The sequence below is a fragment of the Balaenoptera musculus genome, chromosome 3, assembly GCF_009873245.2.
Source record: "Balaenoptera musculus isolate JJ_BM4_2016_0621 chromosome 3, mBalMus1.pri.v3, whole genome shotgun sequence".
In the NCBI taxonomy this organism is placed as follows: domain Eukaryota; kingdom Metazoa; phylum Chordata; class Mammalia; order Artiodactyla; family Balaenopteridae; genus Balaenoptera; species Balaenoptera musculus.
The window spans coordinates 122,834,660-122,855,506 of NC_045787.1; the positions used below are offsets into that span (position 1 = coordinate 122,834,660).

The window sequence follows — 20,847 nt, forward strand, 5'->3', positions numbered from 1 at the left end:
TTCGTCTTGCAAAGATGGAGTAGCCACCCATTCCCCCACTTACACACACACTACACACACACACACACACACACAACCCATTCACTACAGACAAAGCACAACCGCACTGCTTCGTGCTCAACTAACAAATGACAGTGGGTTTTCTGTTGTTTTTGTCTTGCCCCCTTTTTGAAAATGCCCATTCCAGCCTGTCCTATGTCCCTTCCATTCGAGGCGTCATTTCAGCGCATCCTGGAGGAATCCCGCACCAGGGCGCGGTATTTTGCCGCGAGAGCTGCTTGCTGGACGCCAGCGAAGATGAGGCTTCTGTACCTGATTATGGCACATCTCCTCTCCACCCCGCCCCAGACGCTCGCCCAGCGCATCTGACACCCGCCGGCCGCGGGAGGCTCGGCTTTGCACACAATGGCAGTTGGACACAGCATGCACACAGCGTGCGCCTGCCACCGCAAACTAAAATCTGCTCTAAAAACTCAGCCTTTTCTTGGGATGAAGGGGAGAAATGACGGGAAAAATGTAAATGCATCAAGGGCAAAAAAAAAGTTGGTCATTCTCACTACAGCCACGTTAGCTGTCCAGTCCGAGTATGATGCACCGAAATATGAACTGGGGTGAATACAAGCAAGGAGTGGCCAAGGTGAAGACGGATGTCCAGAAATCCCATCACCGTCGCGGGGTGGTAGGGTCGGGGGGTGGGGGCGGGGAGCCACGGGGCTGGAGCTCAGCGAGGGGCGCGGTCGGGCTACCAAGTACCCCTGGGGAAAGGTGTCACCTCTCCATACCCCGCCCCGCCAAAAGGAACCTTCTACAAAAAACACACCTCGCCTGGGGCAGCACACACTGACGACCCAGGCGGCGCGGGGGGGTCCAGGGAGAGCCGAGCCCACTGTGTTATTTGGGAACTACTGGGTGGTGGCAAAGGAAGATAAACAATCCAAAGTTCTCCACGCCACTGTTTAGGTTTCCTCTTTGTTTGGTTTTCCCCAAATCCCAGGGTCGCTCCGTCTGGGTGGCGCCCCGCCGCGCCGGCTGGACTGACCACCGCCACACACCACCCCCCCGCCCCGGCCCCGGCCCCGGGCCCCCGTCCCTCCCCGGGTACCAGCCCAGGGAAGCCGGCGGGATCCAAGCCGCCCCCACCCGCGGTGCAGCCGGCCAGGAGCGAGCGAGCCACGGCGGCGTCCGACTCACCGTGATCCGCGGGATGTTCTTCTTGCCTTGGTAGGACATGGTGGCGGCGGTGGCGGCAGCAGCTGCCTCCCTCCCTCCTTCTTCTGCTCCGGCTCGCCCGCGCCTTCCTCAGCGCACAGCGCCCCAAGATCAGGTGGAGCGAATGGTGCGCTGGCCGCGGCCGCCGCCTCCTCCTCTCGCCTCCGCCCCCCTCCCCGGCTCCCGCGGCGGCTGCCAGAGACAATAGTAAATCTCCCCGGTCCCCCTTTCACCCCCGACCCCCCCCCCACACACACACCCTCCTCCACTCGCGTTCACGCCCGGGCTTTTTTTTTTTTTTTCCTTTCTTTTGCGGTGCCAGCTGGGACCCCGTAAGACAAGAATGGCTGATCCGCGACTCCTCCCTCTTCTCTCTTATCCCTATTGATTTTCCTCCTTGCATCTGCCTCACCCACTTTTTCTTCCTTTTTTTTTTTTTCTGGTGACTTGCGAGTGCAGCTGAGCCAGCCTGCTCCACCGCCACCAGGGGGCGCGAGGGACTGTTCGGGGCGGGGATGCTGCAGTCCCTGGTGTCGGCGGCAGAGAAGCCCCAGCGCAGCCCTCCTGGCCCCGCCGCAGCCCGGGAAAGCGCCCACGCCTCCGACTTGCCCGTGATCCGATTCCCCACCTTCTCCACCCTGGTTTCAAGAAAGGAGACGGCTCTGGACTTCCCTCCCGGAACCCGCTCTCCTTCGCCACCGCGCGGGCTGGATGCGACGGCAGCTGCCTTTGTTACCGCGGAGGCCGAGCGCCGCCTCTGCTGGTCGCTGGGTGTGTAAACAGCCGCCGCGACCCCTTAGAAAGCCGAGAACTGGGCTGACTTTGTGCAGACTGGCCGGCCGCTGCTATCCCGAGACCATGAAAATAGGCATCAGAAAATGCGAAGCAACCCCTCACTCTCGGAGGGCTGCGAGGGGGCACCGCGTCAGCTACCATCAGCCCTTCTCTGTATTGTAAAAATAATTCTCAAAATAATGTTTTAAAGGAACTCCACTGTCTGGCTCTCAGAATCGAAGAAAAAGCATTAACGCTGCTCCGTGAGTAAAGAGTATAAAACACCTGTAGTGAGAAGTCAAACGCCCTGGCACATTACTGCGCAGCCGTGGGTTTTGTGAGCGATCTGGTGTGCGCTGTTCACAATGCCGAGTTCACTTTAGGCAGGGCTGATAGACAGAGATCAATGTGCTATTAGGACCAAAAACATGACTTTTCGGTGCTGGAATATATTATCCTTTGGCTACCCGCTTCAAATAAACGGCCAAGGGGGGCATGTTTGGAGGAGCCACTGCGGCTCGGGGCTGAGGGATGGTCGGATGGTCTCAGCTCTCCTGAAAAAAATAATCCCAAATATACCACTTGGATAACAACAACAACAAAAATGGCTTGCTATGCAAAAATTATAAAGCCCTCTCAAGACAAGTCTCCCACGACCACCACACCCCCTTGTGGATCCTAATCCTCCCTAAATAGAAATTCTGTAGATATCACAGAGCATGACTAGGTCTGTGTTAGAGATCTTGAATTCACATTTCTCCAAGGCAGGCCACCGACCACACTTCGGGACATCTCCTCATTAACTTGAAGGCTACCTTTGCAGTAGAGAAGCTATATAAAGCATCCACAGAAAGAGGGTACAGAATACTCCAGCTTGGGCTTTCCATAAACCTGAAATGAACCAGCCTGGTCACATAATCAAACGGCAGACTAAGCCCCCCTGAAACACTCCTTCTCAAGTGAGTTAATCCAGCGGCTGGTTATTCATGGGTAACTAGACTGAATGCAGTCTTCACAGGAGAAGTCCACAGCATTCTCCACTTTATTTCTGTGATACTCTTGGAGGATGAATGCAAAGCAAAGGTCACCTCCCTGTACTCTTTTGCAAAGCACAGGGGGGAAAAAAAAAGACTAAAGCGAAAGGCACGCCCTAAACATTTTGCTTTGTTCTTAAAGCTTAAGTGCTGAGACCACTAGCCAAGAGTTGTGAAATTACAAAGCATTCTGGGGATTGGCATGCAAATGAGCAGGATTATATTTAGAACAGAGTAAAAAAGAGAATTAACTACATACTATGCAATGCTGCAGAGGTCTCTCAGAATCTTTCCCATAGTTTTAACTGCTCCAAATTTATTTGAAGGGATCTTGCAAGTTCTTCTTAGGAAAAGCAAAAAATACGTAGGGGACATTTACAATCCTAAAGAAATACCACTGCCTTCCTTTTTTTAATTTCGTGGGTTTGTCGGGTTTTGGTTTCCTTTCTTTGCATTCCTAATTATCTCTTCTGTTACTATCATTATAATCCAGAACACTCTCTACTAAATAGATTTATACCATATTTTTGATCACTTGATGATTTTGTGTGTGTCTGTTGTTTCAAATTACAAGACTTGGTTAATCTCTTTGAGGTCAGCCTTGCATGCAAGAAGCCATGCAGAATAGGACTTGTGATGTGTTTCTCTGGATCAGACTGCTGTGAAAAGCCATGCACAGGAATGCATAATAACCAGCTAATCGGTTCAAGCTGTTGCCATCAGCAGAAATGTACAACAAACAGTCTTTTTTCCCTCTTTCATCCCCTTCAATCATCTTTCTCTTTCTTAAATCAAAATCAAGTGTCTAAGATGAGTTTGAAGAAAAAAGCCTTCCTTGGCTGTGCCTTTCTTATTCAAGGACTAAGAAGAAAGGCCGTGATCAACACAGGATGCCTCTGTGTCTGGCCAAGAGAGTGAGGAGTGGAACCGGCATGAATGGTTTCCACAGTAGAATGACTCCGAATGGTTTTCCTTGGATACACAGCAGTACTTGGCTTTAGATATCTCAGGAAACTATGAGAGAGGGAGAGGGAGACACTGAGCAATGGTCAGTGGTCCCAAAGAAGCTTAATTATGGTCCCAAAGAAAATTATGGTCCCAAAGAAACTTAATTTTGGCCACCAAACCTACCACATCCATAGACTTCCCCCACCTCAGTCAAGGCTACTTTATTCTAGTTGCTCAGACCAAAGGTTTGGCATCATCCAAACCTTGACTTCTCTCCTTCAGTCCAATCCAATTTGCACCCCACATCCAATCTGTCAGGAAATACTATTGGTTCTGTCTTTTACATATATACACACTATGATCTCTTCTCTCCATCTACAAAGCTTCTCTCTGTGTCCAGCTGCTATCAGCTATCACCTGGACTACTGCAGTAACCTAACTGGGCTCTCTTCTTCACTGTTATTCATTCATTCTCACAATATTCACACAGTATTTACCCTGTGCTACAGATGTGAATAATAATAATAATGATAATATCCTGGATCTCAGGGAGTTTATTTTATACCCTTATTCAAGAGAATACCATCTGTCACCTGTTAGCCCCCTTCTGTGCTTTATTTGTCTTCATAGTACTTTTTCACCACATAATATATTAATTTATTATTAAGTATTATCTTCCTTCTCATCCCTAGAATGTAAACTCCCTGAGGGCAGGGAATGTGTCTGTTTTATTCACTGCTGGGTCCTGAATGTGTGAAATAGGGCCTTGCCCATAGAAACTGCTCAATTATTATTAGGTGAGTGAATGGAAGAATGTTTCAAACTGTGTCAGAAGAAAGAGATGGAATAAGAACTTTCCTGTAGTTAAAGGGCATGTGGTGAGAATCTAGATTTACGAATATCTATTTTTGCTTCTGTAAGCCTTCTTAGAGTTTCCTGATTCTTGATTTCAGAGCAAGTGAATTCAAGATGGTGAGTAATCACTTTGCTAATAGGATACAATCACAAAATTCCAAGGCAATACATGGGCCAAAGAATGACTCTGTAGAATAGATTTGGTACCTGAGCAGTAATTAGAGAGCTGTGGCTCGAAAGGAGCTGCCATCAAAGTGTAAGAGAAGATCAAAGGCCTTGTGTTAATTTAAAGAACTTCCTTTTTAAAAAAATGAAGGAACTTCCCTGGTGGCGCAGTGGTTAAGAATCCATCTGCCAATGCAGGGGACACGGGTTTGATCCCTGGTCCGCAAAGATCCCACATGCCGCGGAGCAACTAAGCCCAGGCGCCACAACTACTGAGCCTGTGCTCTAGAGCCAGTGAGCCACAACTACTGAACCTGTCTGCCACAACTACTGAAGCCCGCACGCCTAGAGCCCGTGCTCAAGAAGAGAACAAGAGAAGCCACCGTAATGAGAAGCCCGCACACTGCAACGAAGAGTAGCCCCTGCTCACCGCCAACTAGAGAAAGCCTGCATGCAGCAGCGAAGACCCAACACAGCCAAAAATAAATTAATTAAATAAATTAATTAAAAATGAAAAAAAATGACATTGAGTTCAGAAGGAAAACTGTGGACTAGAATCCATGATGGTATACTGTTTAAGGGTCTGGACTTGGGAATAGAGGGACCTCCGCCACATTACAATTCAACCAGCTCCTGTTTCTATGACCATCAGCAGATTATTTCAACCTTCTGAGCCTTGGTTACCTCACCTCTAAAATGAGCATTTTATTACCTACCATACAGTGTTTTTGTGATGATTTATTAATTCATTCAACTAATATTTATTGAGTACCTATTATGGGTATCTAGGCACGATGGATACAAATATTTGAATAAAACTGACAAAATCCCTGCCCTCTTGAAGTTTCCGTTCTAGAGAAGGCATGAATCAAGAGTAAAATATAGTGTTTTAAAAAGTATATAGTGTTTAAAATGGTGGCAAGTGCATTGGGGATAAATAAAGCAGGAATGGGGAAATGAAAGTCATTCCAGTGTCTTGAGGATGGGCTGAAATTTTCCGTACCAGGGATCACAGAAGGTCTGGTGAGATGGCGGTTGCTTGGACCAAATCGTAACAGTGGAAGCAGTTCGAAATGGTCAGATATTGGATATGATTCAAGGTTAAGCCAGCAATATTTGCTGATGGATTTGACTGGGGTATGAGAAAAAGAGCAATCAAAGATTACACTAAATATGTCGGCCTGAGCAACTCAAAAGATGAAGGTGAGATAGGGAAAATTGTGGGAGAACTGGGATTGGGGGGGAAAGTCAGGAATATGCTTGTGGACCTTCCTATTAAACCTCCAAGTGAAATGTTGAGCAGGCAGGTAGATATTCAAGATTAGAAATCTAAAGGAACAGCTGGGCCAGAGATACAAATTTGGGAGCAGTCAACCTCTAGCTATTATATAAAGGAACAATGCTGGATGAGCTGACCAAGGACGTGAGTGGAGGTAGAGCTCTGAGATAAGTAAGCATCCTGAGGGTAAAGAAAGAACCAGAAAAAGCATCAGAGACAGTGGTCAATGAGACAGCGGGGACACCATGAGAGTACAGTATTGTGAAGGTCAAGAAATAAAATTATTTCAAAAAAGAGAAAGTGTTCACATGCTGTTGAAAGGTCAAGGATGATGGGAACTGAGAGTTCATCAGTGCGTGAAATCACCAAGGACCTTGACCAGAGCACCTATAAAATGAGTATCTTCATACCCACCTCACAGTGGGGTTTTTTTGTGTATGTGTAAGCAAGTATTAAATTATTCTGGTAAGATTTACTGCGTACCTACCATGTGTGTACGTGTGCCAGAGCAGTCTTAATGAAGTTGTGGAGCTGAAATCTGATTGGAGCGTTTCCAAAAGAAAATCAAAGTGGAAACTGGAAACACCTAATACAGGCAACTCTTTCAAGGAGTTTTTTGTAAACGGGGACAAGGGTATGGAGAAGTAACTAGCAGAGAAAGTAGAATCTAATATGAGGGAAATAGCACGGCTTCTGCCAACGGGGCTGATTCAGAAAGAAGAGGAAACTTCACGATGCAGGAGAGAAATGAAACAACTGCTGTCGGGGTTCTTGAATAGACAACACAGGTGACATCTAGTGTTCAAATGGAGGGCTTCCCCTTAGCCAGGAGCAAGGACCGTTCCTCCACGAGTAACTAAGGGGAAGAGTATACCGGCACAGAGACAGGCAGCTGGGTAAATTTCATGGTGGGAGTTTATGGCAGTTCTCTTCTGACTGTGTCTGTTTTCTCTGCCATGAGCTAAGACAGTCTGGGAGAGAAGGTACTGAAAGTTAAGAGGGAAGGGGAGCTGGTAGAGAGTCAGTTTTTAGGAGATTAAAGGGGCTAGGGAAATACCGTGTGACTCCCTGGCAGCACTTAGGATTCCCCTCGGGTAGTGGCCATAAATTGAAAGACAGACCCGTAAGCATGGTGTGGCTACGCCTCCAGCCATGTACAGCTGTATACATGCAGGCATGGAGGAGGCAGCGTGTGGACTTTGACAAGGGTTTTGCTAGATGAGTGCTGAGGAGGGAGAAAGAAACTCAAGGGAATTGAGGCTAAACCATGGGACCTAAGCTGGTTAAGAGGGAAGGGAGGGCACAAGTGTATACGGGGGTAAAGGACACTGAACATATTGAAGATTAAATAAGATTATTCACGTAAAGCTCTTAGCACAAAGTTAATTAGACGGCAGCTATTCCTACCATTATCTTTAATGTTCTGATTATTATTTGCTGAACTCGTTTTTTGTGTCCAGGACGATGTCTTATTTATCTTGGTAGTCTCCAGCTCTTTTATAAAGCTTGGAATAGAGTAGAATCAATGGGGGAAAATTAATTGAATAGAGGGGAAAGTCAAGAATATTCTGTCTTCCTTTTAACCTCCAAAATATCTCAAATAAGTGCTTAGTAATTCACACAGTTTTGACTATCAAAAATACTTTCTAGGGGCTTCCCTGGTGGCGCAGTGGTTGAGAATCTGCCTGCCAATGCAGGGGACGCGGGTTCGAGCCCTGGTCTGGGAGGATCCCACGTGCTGCGGAGCGACTGGGCCCGTGAGCCACAATTGCTGAGCCTGCGCGTCTGGAGCCTGTGCTCCGCAACAAGAGAGGCCGCGATAATGAGAGGCCCGCGCACCGCGATGAAGAGTGGCCCCCACTTGCCGCAACTGGGGAAGGCCCTCGCGCAGAAACGAAGACCCAACACAGCCATGAATAAATGGATAAATAAATAAATAAATAAAAATTAAAAAAAAAAAAACTTTCTACTTTTTAAAAACAAATTTATACTTTGCTATATTAATATGGGTAAACGTTTCCCCCAGTTCCTGATTTGAAGGATGAAGAAAAACATAGTCCCAAAACAAATACGGAAGAGTTTTGAAGGGGCAAAAGACATATACCAGGCTTTTGTGAAATATATAGGCTATTCTAATGTGAATAAACATTTAATCTCAGAACTTCCCATTAAGTCATTTGAGTCCATTAATTTTACCTACATTTCAAACAAAGGAAATCCTAGTCGTGTACTTCCAGTGTCACAGAATGAAAATCAAAGTGGTGATTCACCTGCTATTATTAGATGTTTACATATTAAATACACAGAAATAACCTGACAAACAATCCTACCCTTGAAACACATAAGCCAAAAAAAGAAAAAAAAATATGATAGCCACAGGAAAGTATTCCCATGGGCTTATTCCAAAATCAAACTTACATCAGCATGAGGAAGGTAGGCAATCCTCCTTCTTCCTGGATGGACGTTCTCATTCATTTCCTCAGTAGAGAATGATTCTGCAGGCCTCTGGCCTTCTCCGCACAAAGCCTGGGAGGCCTCTTCAGGTTTTAAAAGACAACTTAGTCCTGGAAATACTTTTACAGCACATTTACATCAAAGGCTGTCCATTCTGAGCCTCGCCTGGGGCAGGAAAGGGCTCTGTAGCAGATCCAGGATGCAAGTGCAAACAGCCCTGCCACTTTAGCCATAAGACCCAATAAACTCTACAGCACTGGAGGTATTTGTGGTGGGAAAAGCCACCATGTGAAGGTTACGCAGTCCCAACAGAAGTATCACAATTTACACTCTTAGGGCTCTGGAGTAAGAAAATTATGCACTATTTGAAAAATAGGTCCTTGAGTGCTATTGGACCCTGGTAGAGATGGAGGGCTTGACCAGGGTCATGAAGTGGCCAGAAATGTCCATTATGAGCTGGGTTCTATCAGACCCACCAAGTCACAAGACCAAGTTGGCCAAGCAGCAATTGATCATGAGAAGGGCTGAAGGGCACAAGTAAACTACCTGAGCAGGTGGCCCCGTCTCCCATGTCATCCACTGCTGCTGCTCTAGTACCCTTCTGTCAGCGCACACCTATGGCCCTGAGGATAAGCTGGCGGAGGAGGCAAACACCTGAGCCTGATTTCCAGATGGGATGGCTCGGCATCTAGATCACATTGAAAACACACCATGGCCACTTGACAGTCCCACCCAGGGGTGGTGTTGAAAGACAATAGTGAAGAGATCTCTTCCCAAATGTCCAGAGTTTCAGGCTAGTCATCCACTTTGGAAAGAACAGTGACTCAAGATTATACATAATGTTGAAGAAGAAAAGCGGCTCAAGATTATACATAGTGTTGAAGTATTCCTAGGCGGTAAGAGGAAAGATTAAAGATCAAGGAAAAGGTGGCCTTAGCTAGCAGCACATGGTAGACCAGGGGAGTGGGCATAAAGAATGAAGATATATGTATTGTATTTTAATGCCCTCCAGAGAGCATCCATCACGGAAGAGGCACTAAACGATGAGGCAGACAAAATGATTCAGTCAGCTGACATCAGCCACCCTCCATCATCAACCACCCCAGTGTTGGCTCAATGGGCACATGGATGGAGTAGACAAGACATGGTGACAGGGATAGAGGCTATGCAGGGAACCAATACCCAGTCACCAGTGCCGATCCAGCTACTGGTGCCATCAAACACCCATCCTGCCAGCAACACAGAGCAACACTTCCTCCCCAAGACGGCACCATCCCTCAAAGATACACACAGCCACTTGTGTAGACGACCTTAGACCCCTTTCACACTGGAAAGCACAGTGATGCATTTTTACAGAAACAAACACATATTCTAGATATGGATTTGCACCTTCTGCTGCTGTGGCCTCAGTCGACCCTATTTGAGGGCTTAAGGAGCGTTTGAGGCACTGGCATGGGATCCACATAGCATCACATCAGACCAAGGGGCTTGTTTAACAGCAAGTAAGATGCAAGAAAGGCCACATGACTGCGGGATCCACTAGTTCTATCAAATACCGCATCACCCTCAACCTGCCAACCTGAGCAAGGCGGAATGGCCTACCGAAGGCACAACTGAAGCACCAGTTCAGAGACGACTCCTTGCAAGGATAAGGCACCACCCTCCAGGATGCACTGTGCATTAAATCAGTGCCCTTTATATGGTGCTGTGTTTCCAAAGGAAGAACACATGGATCCCAGAAACAAGGGGAAGAAGCAGGAGTGACCCCTTTTACCTTCACTGCCAGGGACCCAATTGGGATATATGCGTTTCCCATCCCTGCAGCTCTGGGTTGTTTAGTGTCTTCTCCCCAAAGGGCAAGTGCTTCTACCAGGGGGCACAGCAAGAACTCTGCTGAACTACGAATTACAGCTGTTACAGGGCACCTTGGGCTCTTTGTGCTCAGGGACCAAACAGGCAAGAAGGAGAGTTGGTATCCTTCTTGGTAGGACCGTGACGAGCAGGAGGAGATAGGGCTGCTATTGCACAACGGGGGCAGGAAGGGGTATGTCGGACACGCTTACAATCCACAGGGGTTCTTTCAGGCACAGCCCTGCCTGATCTTCATGGTAAACGAACAAGTACACCAGCTGCAACCTGAGATGGACACGGTGACGGGGGTCTCTTACCCCTCAGAGATGCAGGTCCATGTTCCAACACCAAGTACACCACCTGGACCACCAGAGGAGTTAGCTAAGAGTGAAGGGAACCTAGAATGGTTAGGAGACGACATTAATGAGTACTATCGTGGCCCTAAGAGCAGCTGTGGTAAAGAGGCCCTGAGACCCCCAAGAGAAGAGGCACACACAGATCCTGCAGTTTTTGCTCCCAGAAATTACACAAGGAGGTCAATCCTAGCAGAGCAAAGAGGGGTCTGCATAGACACATGAATCTCCACCCAGCCCCCAGTTCAGAGCTGAAGGACTCAGCCCCTCAGGGGCTCTCAGCGCCTTCCTGGAAACTGCCCTTGTCTAAGGTACCCACTCCTGCAAGGGCAGCCTGATCCAGTAATTGCTAATGTGAGCATATCAAAGCCTGGCCTCCCAGGTACAAAAGGGCAACAGCTCTAATGGATTATCCCCGTTTCAGACCTATAAGGTCAACTGAAGCCTTTGTTAAGACCACATCACAGCTCAACTTTCCTCTCTGCCCAATCCTTCCTTTCCCTTCCCTTCCACAGATGTTGAGCCTAAGCACACTCCCTAATACGCTTCCTGCAACTTATTCTTCTCAGAATCTGCTTCCCAGGAAACCCAACCTGCAACAGTGAGGCTGGTATTAAATGAAGATGTATGTGGAGTGACATTTTTTATTTAGCCAGTATTTTTAAATGTATAGATTTCATATTCAAATTTAGATTTCTTTAAAAATTGGAAAACTTGGCAATTCTGGGCTCGCAGATACACTGTGGTGCCCGTCAGCTACAGCTGAAGACTGGCTGCCCTTTGACACAAACATGTATATCCCAATTAGCTATAATGTCTGCTGCTTCCTCTTCCTTCACGTAGGGTTGGCTTCCAGGTTTTTAGGCCACCTGCCTGGCTTAGAGTCACCTGAATCTCTGATATCCGACCACTTGGAGACTGAGTTATTTAGGCATTATGGAACAGGAACTCGGTGTCTCAAAGGTGAGGGTTGTTCTTTCCCGAAGCAGACTTTGGTGCCTGTTCAGAACTGAGGCAGCAGTGAGTTATCTCTGGGGAGCAACCTCCGCCCCAGCCCACCCTCACTCCACCCGCATTGGGCCCTAAACCACAAGATTGAATCCTGGAACTGCCCAACCCTCTGCTAAAAGCCAGTTTGACAGCATGGGCTGGAGCCGCTGGATCTATGGTCACATGCAATCAGTTTCACCTTTGGGCTGAATGGAAACACATGTGATTGGATTCAGATCTCCCTGGGCCCAGCACAACAGTTCACCCCCAGATGAGGGATGTGAGACTCACGCTTGGATGGAGGCTCAAAATAGCAAGCCAACCCCCAAGTGCAAGGCTGCAACCCCAGTTTATATCTTCCAGGTTTCCCATCCGCCTCCAGGAAGGGACTTTGGCTGCATGTCTTTTTTTTTCCCCTCCGGTTTCCTGTACTCAGCTGTAGCAAAGGCTCCAGGGCCATAGGGCCTCATCAGCCTCCGGCTCCCTATCTTTTCAGACAAATAGGAATGGCAGAGACATATGCCTGAGGGTCTAGTCACAGGTTTTTCTGAGCAAATTCCCAAAGGAACAGTGGAGTGGAAAACAGGCTCCCCCAACACATCACTGGTACGTCAACGAATAAGCGCTTCTTAGTTGGACGGGTCACCTGTGTGCACCTATCCCAAGTGAAACTCTGGATTTCTGACCTCAAGACAAATGCTGACCTGGCCCCAGGCAGAGTGCTTGGTCACTTTTGAAGGTCCAGGTACTCATTTTTTTATTGGAGACAGTGAACATAAGAGGCAGGAACCAGAGACTGAAATAGAGAAAAACTTAGGTTTTCCAAATTCATTTCAAATTAGCTGACTTTGGAATTAGCCTGAAAAACTTCTAAGCTTGCCTCATCTGTAAAATGGGTCAGTAGAAGAGCCGAGTGGATATGCCGACACATACGTGTTCTTTCGCACATGAAAGGACAGGTCTGATAAAGCAAACAGATGAGTTGATTCATTTAAAAGGAGTTGCTGGGCTTCCCTGGTGGCGCAGTGGTTGAGAATCTGCCTGCCAATGCGGGGGACACGGGTTCGAGTCCTGGTCTGGGAAGATCCCACATGCCGCGGAGCAACTAGCCCGTGAGCCACAATTGCTGAGCCTGCGCGTCTGGAGCCTGTGCTCTGCAACAAGAGAGGCCGCGATAGTGAGAGGCCCGCGCACCGCGATGAAGAGTGGCCCCCGCTTGCCACAACTAGAGAAAGCCCTCGCACAGAAACGAAGACCCAACACAGCCATAAATAAATAAATAAATAAATAAATTAAAAAAAAAAAAAAAAAAGGAGTTGCTGGTGTGTATCTTTATGGCATAGAGTGATTAAAAGAACAGGTTTTGGAGTCCCTGTGACAGTGAGTGGGTAAAAAATGGAGAAGCCCTGACCAACCTAGGTCCCAGTCAAATTCTCCTCTTGCTTCCCTGCTGTAATCATAACCAAAGTTGATAAGGACTGTCTGAATTTACAGTACAATATACTGTGCATCTTCCAAAAAGGTATGTATAATTAATACATATTTTTTAAAGTAACCAAGTCCTGTTTTCATGACTTCATAGCCACAAATAATTTCCAGTGACCTCCAAAAACCCCAAAGTATTGCTGACAAGAGAGATGAACACATTTTGTTATTGACACTTGCCTAGTTTATACATTTCCTGGGGATTCTCTATAGCAAGAGAGAAAGTAATATATAACAAGATGCTGGTTAGTAGAATAATGGTTCTGTTGTAAGCTAATGCCACTGTGGAAAACAATTATTATAAACAGCCGCATATCTTTGACTCAGCTTTAATTAAAATTAAAGTTAAGATTGGGGCCACTCTCTTTTTTTCTAAGCAGGAGCCCGGGAAATCACTTGAAGGGGTAGCTTTAAGGGAAACAGTTACTGAATATTTACACATTTACTAAACAATTTAAGGTGAATCTGTATTAGTCTCTATTTTGTCGGCATAAGGTTGAGTTTCTCTCTAAATCCCTAAAGCTTCTGTAATGTTTTAATGCAAGGTCTCCTCACTTAAAACCTTGGGACTATGAAAGGTTCTCATGGGAAACTACTTTATCCCAAAGTTTGCTGTAAGAGATCCTACTCAGATAAAGGTAGAAACTGTGTTTGTCACAGAAGGCTGATTTGACTCATTCACTTTGTGATGACAAATTTACTATGGTCTTGCTAACTGACTTCTCATTACCTAGTATAAAAAGATGGTAAGGGCTCTTAGAAGTAAGGACAGTACGAATGACACTCGTATGACATTTTTTTTTCAAGTAAAATAGAAGGTAACTAGCCCGTGAACTTGAGAACACAAGATAGGCTATTTTCCATGACAACATCCATACAAGAGATAAATACCTGAGGCAGCCACCTGTCCATCACAGGGACAGAGTGAGGGACTGTCTCGTCCTCCTCCCCTGCCAAAACTTCTATGACCACTGGGCCCCCCTCAAGCTAACATCACCCTGGGAGCCTGGCCTGCGCCCCCCTCCCCTGCACCCTGGAGCCGTCTGCCTGATGCCAGCAGTAGATTCTCCTTCCCCAGCAACGCAGGTCTCTGCACCCTGATGGCTGCTGGAGGGTGGTGTCCATAAACCTTCTTGACTGGTCCCCGGGGCCGCTGGCTTTCCTCCCCACTTGGCAAGAATCCACTGTTACCCTGATAATACCCAAGTGGGCACACAGAGAGAGCCCACTATGGAGCTCAGAAATGGAATCCAACTCTTCTAGTCACACAGACTGCAATTCTAAGCCATGTGGTGCCTGCTAACAATGGTGCCCCTGGACAAGTTCGTTTAAACTCAGTTTCCTCCTCTGTAAAATGGGCTAATATGGTTAACTTATATGGTATGAGGATTAGGTGAAATAATGGACAGTACCTGATATTCTGTGAATGCTTCAAGAAACTGGATGGATTGACCTGATTAATTAAAATACTGCATGATGTGGCCCAGGGTACAGAGTGTTATTGAGTGCACCCAGTCCAAAGAAAGCCGAACAAATTCCGTAGGTATGTATTTTGGCACATTTTTTCCTGGAGAGGGCGAGTCTCTAGTTTTCTTCAGATTCTGCAAAGCGTGCACGAGCCCGAAAAGATCAAGCATTCTCATCACTGATGCGACACCGCCTCCCAGCCCTTATCTCTAGCCAGACCTCCTCTCTCGGTGTCAAGCTCATACATCCAGTAGCACAAGGGGTGTCTCCACCTGAAACCACAGGCACCTCTACCCCACCGTGGTGGGCTCTGTGGTGCACCACCCAGATCCCCCTTCGCAAGGAAAGGGCTTATGATCCCAGCTACACAAGTGCCACCAGCAGAGGCTCTCATCTGTCAGCCACCTTTGCATGTTGCTTCAGCTAAGGAGGTCCACTTTGCCCCAGATGACATTGCCTTGGGGGGTGGCGCACATCCAATGATACCAATGACTCAGGTCAGATCTGAAGGTTCGTCCTCTCTCCAGACCTCCTGGTAGGGCCAGCTGTGATTTCTGTTGAGGCTACATTTTCCTTCTACTCAATTTCTGCTTCCTTTTCCCCTTCCTTCCCATCCACTGGTGTTGATCTCAAGAGCATCCCATAGGAAACCTTCTGCAATGTTAATCTTGTCTTACGATCTGATTCCTAGGGAAACTGGAACACTCAACATGTCTCAGATAGGTTCTAGAACCTTCTGTACTTTCTCCAATGCTTTGCACCTCAGTGGGTGATACCTCGTTTCACCTGGTCTTTAACCAGAAACCTGAGCCTTAGTCCTTGGTGCTTTTGTACTGTCTGCTTCCCCTGCCAGGATCAACCTCAACCAGTTTGGGTCCTTCTTATCAACCTACTCTCATCTTAAATGTCATTTACCTGTATGGGAGTCTCCAATCATTCCCCAGTCCTCTCAAGTTAAAGTCTACGATTCTTAATATGATGAACAAAACTTCCCATACTAGGCCTCTCCTCATCTCTGTGGCTTCATCTCTCTTAACTCCTTACTGTACTTTATGTTCCAATAACCCTAGGAACCAGGCATTTCTTTCACATCACGTTGTTTCCTGCCTCCAAGTGCCTGCCCATGTCATACCTTCTGCTGAAACAATCATCCCCCTTCTTAACTTGGGAATCTCCAAACAATCCTTTATGACTCAACTCAGGCACTATCTTCTCAAGAAAGCTTTCCCTGACACCCATCCAGTGATCCCTGGTGCTTCCCTGAGTCTCTGCCAACTTCCAGCACTGCGCTTATAGCGTATGTTATGATTATCTGTTTTGTTGGCCATCTTCCTCGGGCTCCTTGAGGGGATGGCTCTGTTTATTCATTACTGTATCCCAGTGCCAGCACAGTGCCCTAGCACATAGATAAAGGCACTTATGAGATGTGTGTTAAATGATGGCCTTGGATGAATACGTACCAACATACATATATACATACATGCACGCATGCATACACGTACGTATGTGCACACACATACGTACACAAACAACCTCATACCAAATGTAAACCCACCTTGGAGCAGAATCCTGAAGGACTAATGGGTTGGTTGAGGTGGAAAAAGTTTTGGATGGGCTCATTTGCATGTTAACAGGATATCAATTCAGTTGACTCAGTGAAAACATCTTGTTAAAAAGTTAATCTCAATAAAACAAGTTTTTAAAATGGGGCTGGAGGGGACTGCATTAAAAAGATTCAAGTGTAGGTATCCAGCCAGGCTGGAATCAGGATCTGTCAGCCACCATCTCTTTTCCCCTCTAAGGCCTCACGGACATTCACTGTTAACATTAGCTACCTCCTTTCTCTAAACATTCATTTACTCCATATTTCTTTGTTCTAATCACACTGAGAGAATAAAAGGAGTATCTCTTGGTTCTAATTCCCAACTGGAAGGAACTGGCTCTGCTTGAGCCAGGTGTTACCCTACAATCTAATCACCTATGGAGACGGAATGGGGGAATCATGACATAAACATGGCCGCAAGGAGCCTACCCATGCGGACGTAGAGGCCATAATGAGCTTGGCAGAACTCAAAAGACATCTAGTGATTCCTACTTGCAGTCCACACAAAAGGGGCAGATGAGGGTGCACGGAAACTCATACTTCATTACCAAGAAAAAGAAAAAAATGACAAGTCAGCTTTAAGATAGGAACTAACAAGAGCACAAGAGAAGAGCCTGAGATAAGTTTTGCAATGGCGATCCTTGAAAACGTAAATTTGCCTGCTTGCCATATGCTAATAAGTGTTCACAGTCCGGATGTCACACGCATCTGCATCAAGGTCTCTCCCTCTCCCCCCACCACCTCTCGGGCTCTTGGTCTCTGTCTTTGACTGTCTATTTGCACTAGCTTCATTCTTTTTTCAGATCTTCAAAGAGATCAATTCCATGAGACCATAAGCAATCTACCCACTCAGTCCTACAGGTAAAACACACGAGACTAGAGAAGGCATATGGTTTGCCCGCCCGGAACCCTGCAGTTAGTACCACCATTAGTGTAGGGTTCTGACTCCTAATGCAGAGATCCACCATCCATTACCTACTGCCTCACTTCATCCTGGAAATACAGGACTGTGGGGCAGAGTGGGGTTCAGCCCCTGTTCAGAACTTCAGTCACACTAAGCTCAGTCTCAGATGAAATAAAATTGGGCACAATATCAGAAAGAGATGGGTAAATGCTGAGCCAGAAACAGTTACTATTCTGAGATCCAAGACGTCATGACAAGGTGTTGTCGTGAAAAGAGAAAAAAAAAATAAGGAGTCAAGAGATCCACGTTTTAACCAAGTCTATTTTATGAACAAATTGTTTGACTTTAAGCAACTCACTTAACCTCTCCTCATCTCTTTAATGGAGAATAAATTATTTGCTTCCAACCTCTTTGGGCTGATAATCAAATGAGATAATGGAAATGCCCTTGTTTGAAAAAAATGCTCTCCAAAAGGCTATCTGAACACCAGACCTTCATATTATTTTTCCATCATGTCTCAAACATATCCAAAATTGATATCCGCTCAAAAGCCCATTTACCATTATTGCTTTCCAAGTATGACCCTTCCTTTATGTACCTCTCTGTTTTTCAAATTATGTATTTCTCCAGATGCATGTTTCTACTTTCCCAGGCTGATCTCATTTGTTCATTTCCTGTCCATATTTCTAATCTCTCTAGGTTGCTCTGTACTATGTCTCTTCCTCACTAGTGTCTCTAACACCATCCTATTTACCCTCATCTGAAGATATAATTGCCATAATAGGTTTACAGCCTCTCTCCAAGCCATTAATAACAATGCAAAATGAAATGTGTCTGAAGCCCATCTCTCCAGCATCCTCCTGGAAATTGCAGCATGCCATTTTTCATTCTTGGGTTTTTCAGCCAGTTTTGAGGTCATTTCTCACAGTTCAGAGAACTTCCTAACCCAACCCAAGACTGTTTGGTTTTGTTTTTTAATCATATGGGAACCAGACCTTGTTTCTCCTGCTCCTGTTTATTATTATTTTATACTAAATAAAATAAAGGACAATAAGATAAGTTATAACATGCCAACACATGAAGCCAGGCACTTAAAGCCCTGAGAATCAATTAGTGGGCTCCTATCCAAAGACCTCCTGTCTCACAACAATGCGAATGCTCACTGGGATTCTGCCCCTGCGTTGATCCAGAAATCAGGAAGACCTAAGTCTTCCGACTGGAATTCCAAACCCTTGTTGTTTCTTTCCAGGGGAAACCTGCAGCCAAGTTCCTCCATAAACCTGAAGAATAGGAGGTATAAGCTTTGAGGCTCACTGCAAAGAAACAGTTTCTCTTTATGGTTTTTCTCAATAAATTTGCTGACATTATAGTCCCGTCTTTGCTACCACTACAACACTTGGCAGTTTCTAAAGAAAAAGGAGTTTAAAGAAGACAGAGAAAGAACACAGAGACTAATCCACGGGTGAATAAACTTGAGAAATGGTTTCGCTGTCATATTATTGCAAACAATTTTCTTCTTGGCATGGAATTCTTTTTTTGTTTCTGTTTTGTTTTTTAATTGAGTCTGGCAGTGGGTGCTTTGCCTTCTTCGAACCTTTAGGATCTATCTCTTCACTTCTTCCTGAGCGCTTCTGGCCATGGGCTTTCCCACCAGCACTTCTGTTTTTTTGCACTTTAACGCTGATTCAAGCTCCAAACAGTTGGAAATCCAGGATGAACGAAACCTCTTTCTGAACTCCCAGAAGGATATCCAAATTTTGTCAAAATTTAAAATATTAAATTTAAATATAAAATTTAAAATATTAAGCATATTTTAAACACCAACAACCTTAGACATGCTAAATTTTAGTTTCTGAATAAAGCGGAGAGAAAAGCTTCAAGGACCTAAATACCCTAAGTTAATTGCAGAGTCTAAAGAAAAGTCTAATTTAAATTAATTCCTTTCATCTGTGAAAGTAGAAAAACATGAACTTGGGGCACAGACCTGGTTTGCTAACTTGGTTACATCAAATACTTGCTTTATGAAACTGGGAAATTTTCTTAAGCTTTTTGAGTCTGTTTCCTCTTCTATTACATGGCGATAATACTACTCCCATCGTGGAGCAATGTTTGGATTAATGTGCATAACAGAGGCTAGTAAATACAGTGTCTGGTGCATAGTAGGTGATCAGTAAACATCAGCTGCTTCCCTTGTCCTCCTATATATACAATGGGAAAATATGTCATCTTTTATTAATACACATGGCTCACTTTCTCATAATACTGTTACCAGGCTGTCACGAACTGGTAAGGGGAAAATGCCTTTTCATGAATCTAATATGAGGATGATGATACTAGGCAGGCAGCATTCTAAATGCTTTTATATGCATTATTTCATTTAATCCTCACAAAGGAAGGTAATTTTACTACAGAAAAGGATGCAGATGTTGAGAATGGTTAAGTGACATGCTAGTCGTTAGATGGGTCAGGAGTTGACGTGTATCCTGTAAAGCATTACATGTAATGCCTGCCACATCGTCAATTCTTAATCAATACTAGAAATTTAGCGAAGGAATAAGTTTTTTTTGTAATACAATTAGATCCCTTCTTGTAATATCCTTTTATTTTTTTACCATCTTTATTGAGCTCTCACTCACATACCATAATGGTCACCATTTAAAGTAACCAATTCAATGGTTTTTTAGTATGTTCAGAGTTGTACAAACATCACCACAATCTAAGTGGTGAACATTTTCATCACCAGACACGTCCTTTATTTTTTAAAATCTGGATTTTCAGAGATTTCTTAAAGGAGAAAATATCATATCAAAAATGGCAGTTCTCTCATACATTGTTGGTTGGGGAATGTACAGCCACTCCAGAAAATAATTGGGTAGCTACCTATAAGACTAAATATGTATTACATAATACTGCATGTCAGCTACATTTCAATTTTTTTAAAAAAAGACTAAACATGCTTTAACTATTCAACTTAGCAACTGTACTTTTGGGCATTTATCCCCCAAAAATGAAAATTTACATTTCCATAAAAACTTGTACGGGAATGTTCATAGCAGTCCTATTCCTAAGAGCCAAAAAGTAGCAACAACCCAAATGTCCTTCAACAGGTGAATGGACAAATAAAGTCTGGTACATCCACACAATGCAATACTACTCATCAATTAAAAGGGTCAAATTATTGATAGGTGAAAAACTAGGATGTATCTTAAGGGAATTATGCTTAATGAACAAAAATAACTTCACAAAGTGACATACTATATAATTCCACTTACATAACGCTCTGAAACTGACAAAACTGTAGAGACGGAAAACAGGTCAGTAGTTGCCAGGGGACAGGGATGAAGTAGGTAGACAATAAAGTGGTAGCATGAGGGGGTTCCTTTGTAGTGATGGAACAATTCTGTATCTTGCATCATGATGGTTATATGAATACACATGGAATAAAACTGCATAGAACTATACACACACACGATGAC

At 45.2% G+C, this 20,847-nt stretch overlaps 1 protein-coding gene across 2 annotated transcripts in view; it reads right to left on the minus strand.

Moving 5' to 3' along the window:
* DPYSL3 (dihydropyrimidinase like 3) overlaps positions 1–20,847 on the minus strand; it is a 117,010-nt gene that overhangs the window by 65,282 nt on the left and 30,881 nt on the right. The window contains exon 1 of one of the 2 annotated variants that reach the window (XM_036847635.1): positions 1,192–1,353. The exons of the other annotated variant lie outside the window; for it this stretch is intronic. Coding sequence (XP_036703530.1) covers positions 1,192–1,230 — 39 coding nt within the window. The 5' untranslated portion in view covers positions 1,231–1,353. Of the gene's footprint in view, positions 1–1,191; positions 1,354–20,847 lie in introns of those variants that run through there. 2 annotated transcript variants of the gene reach the window in all.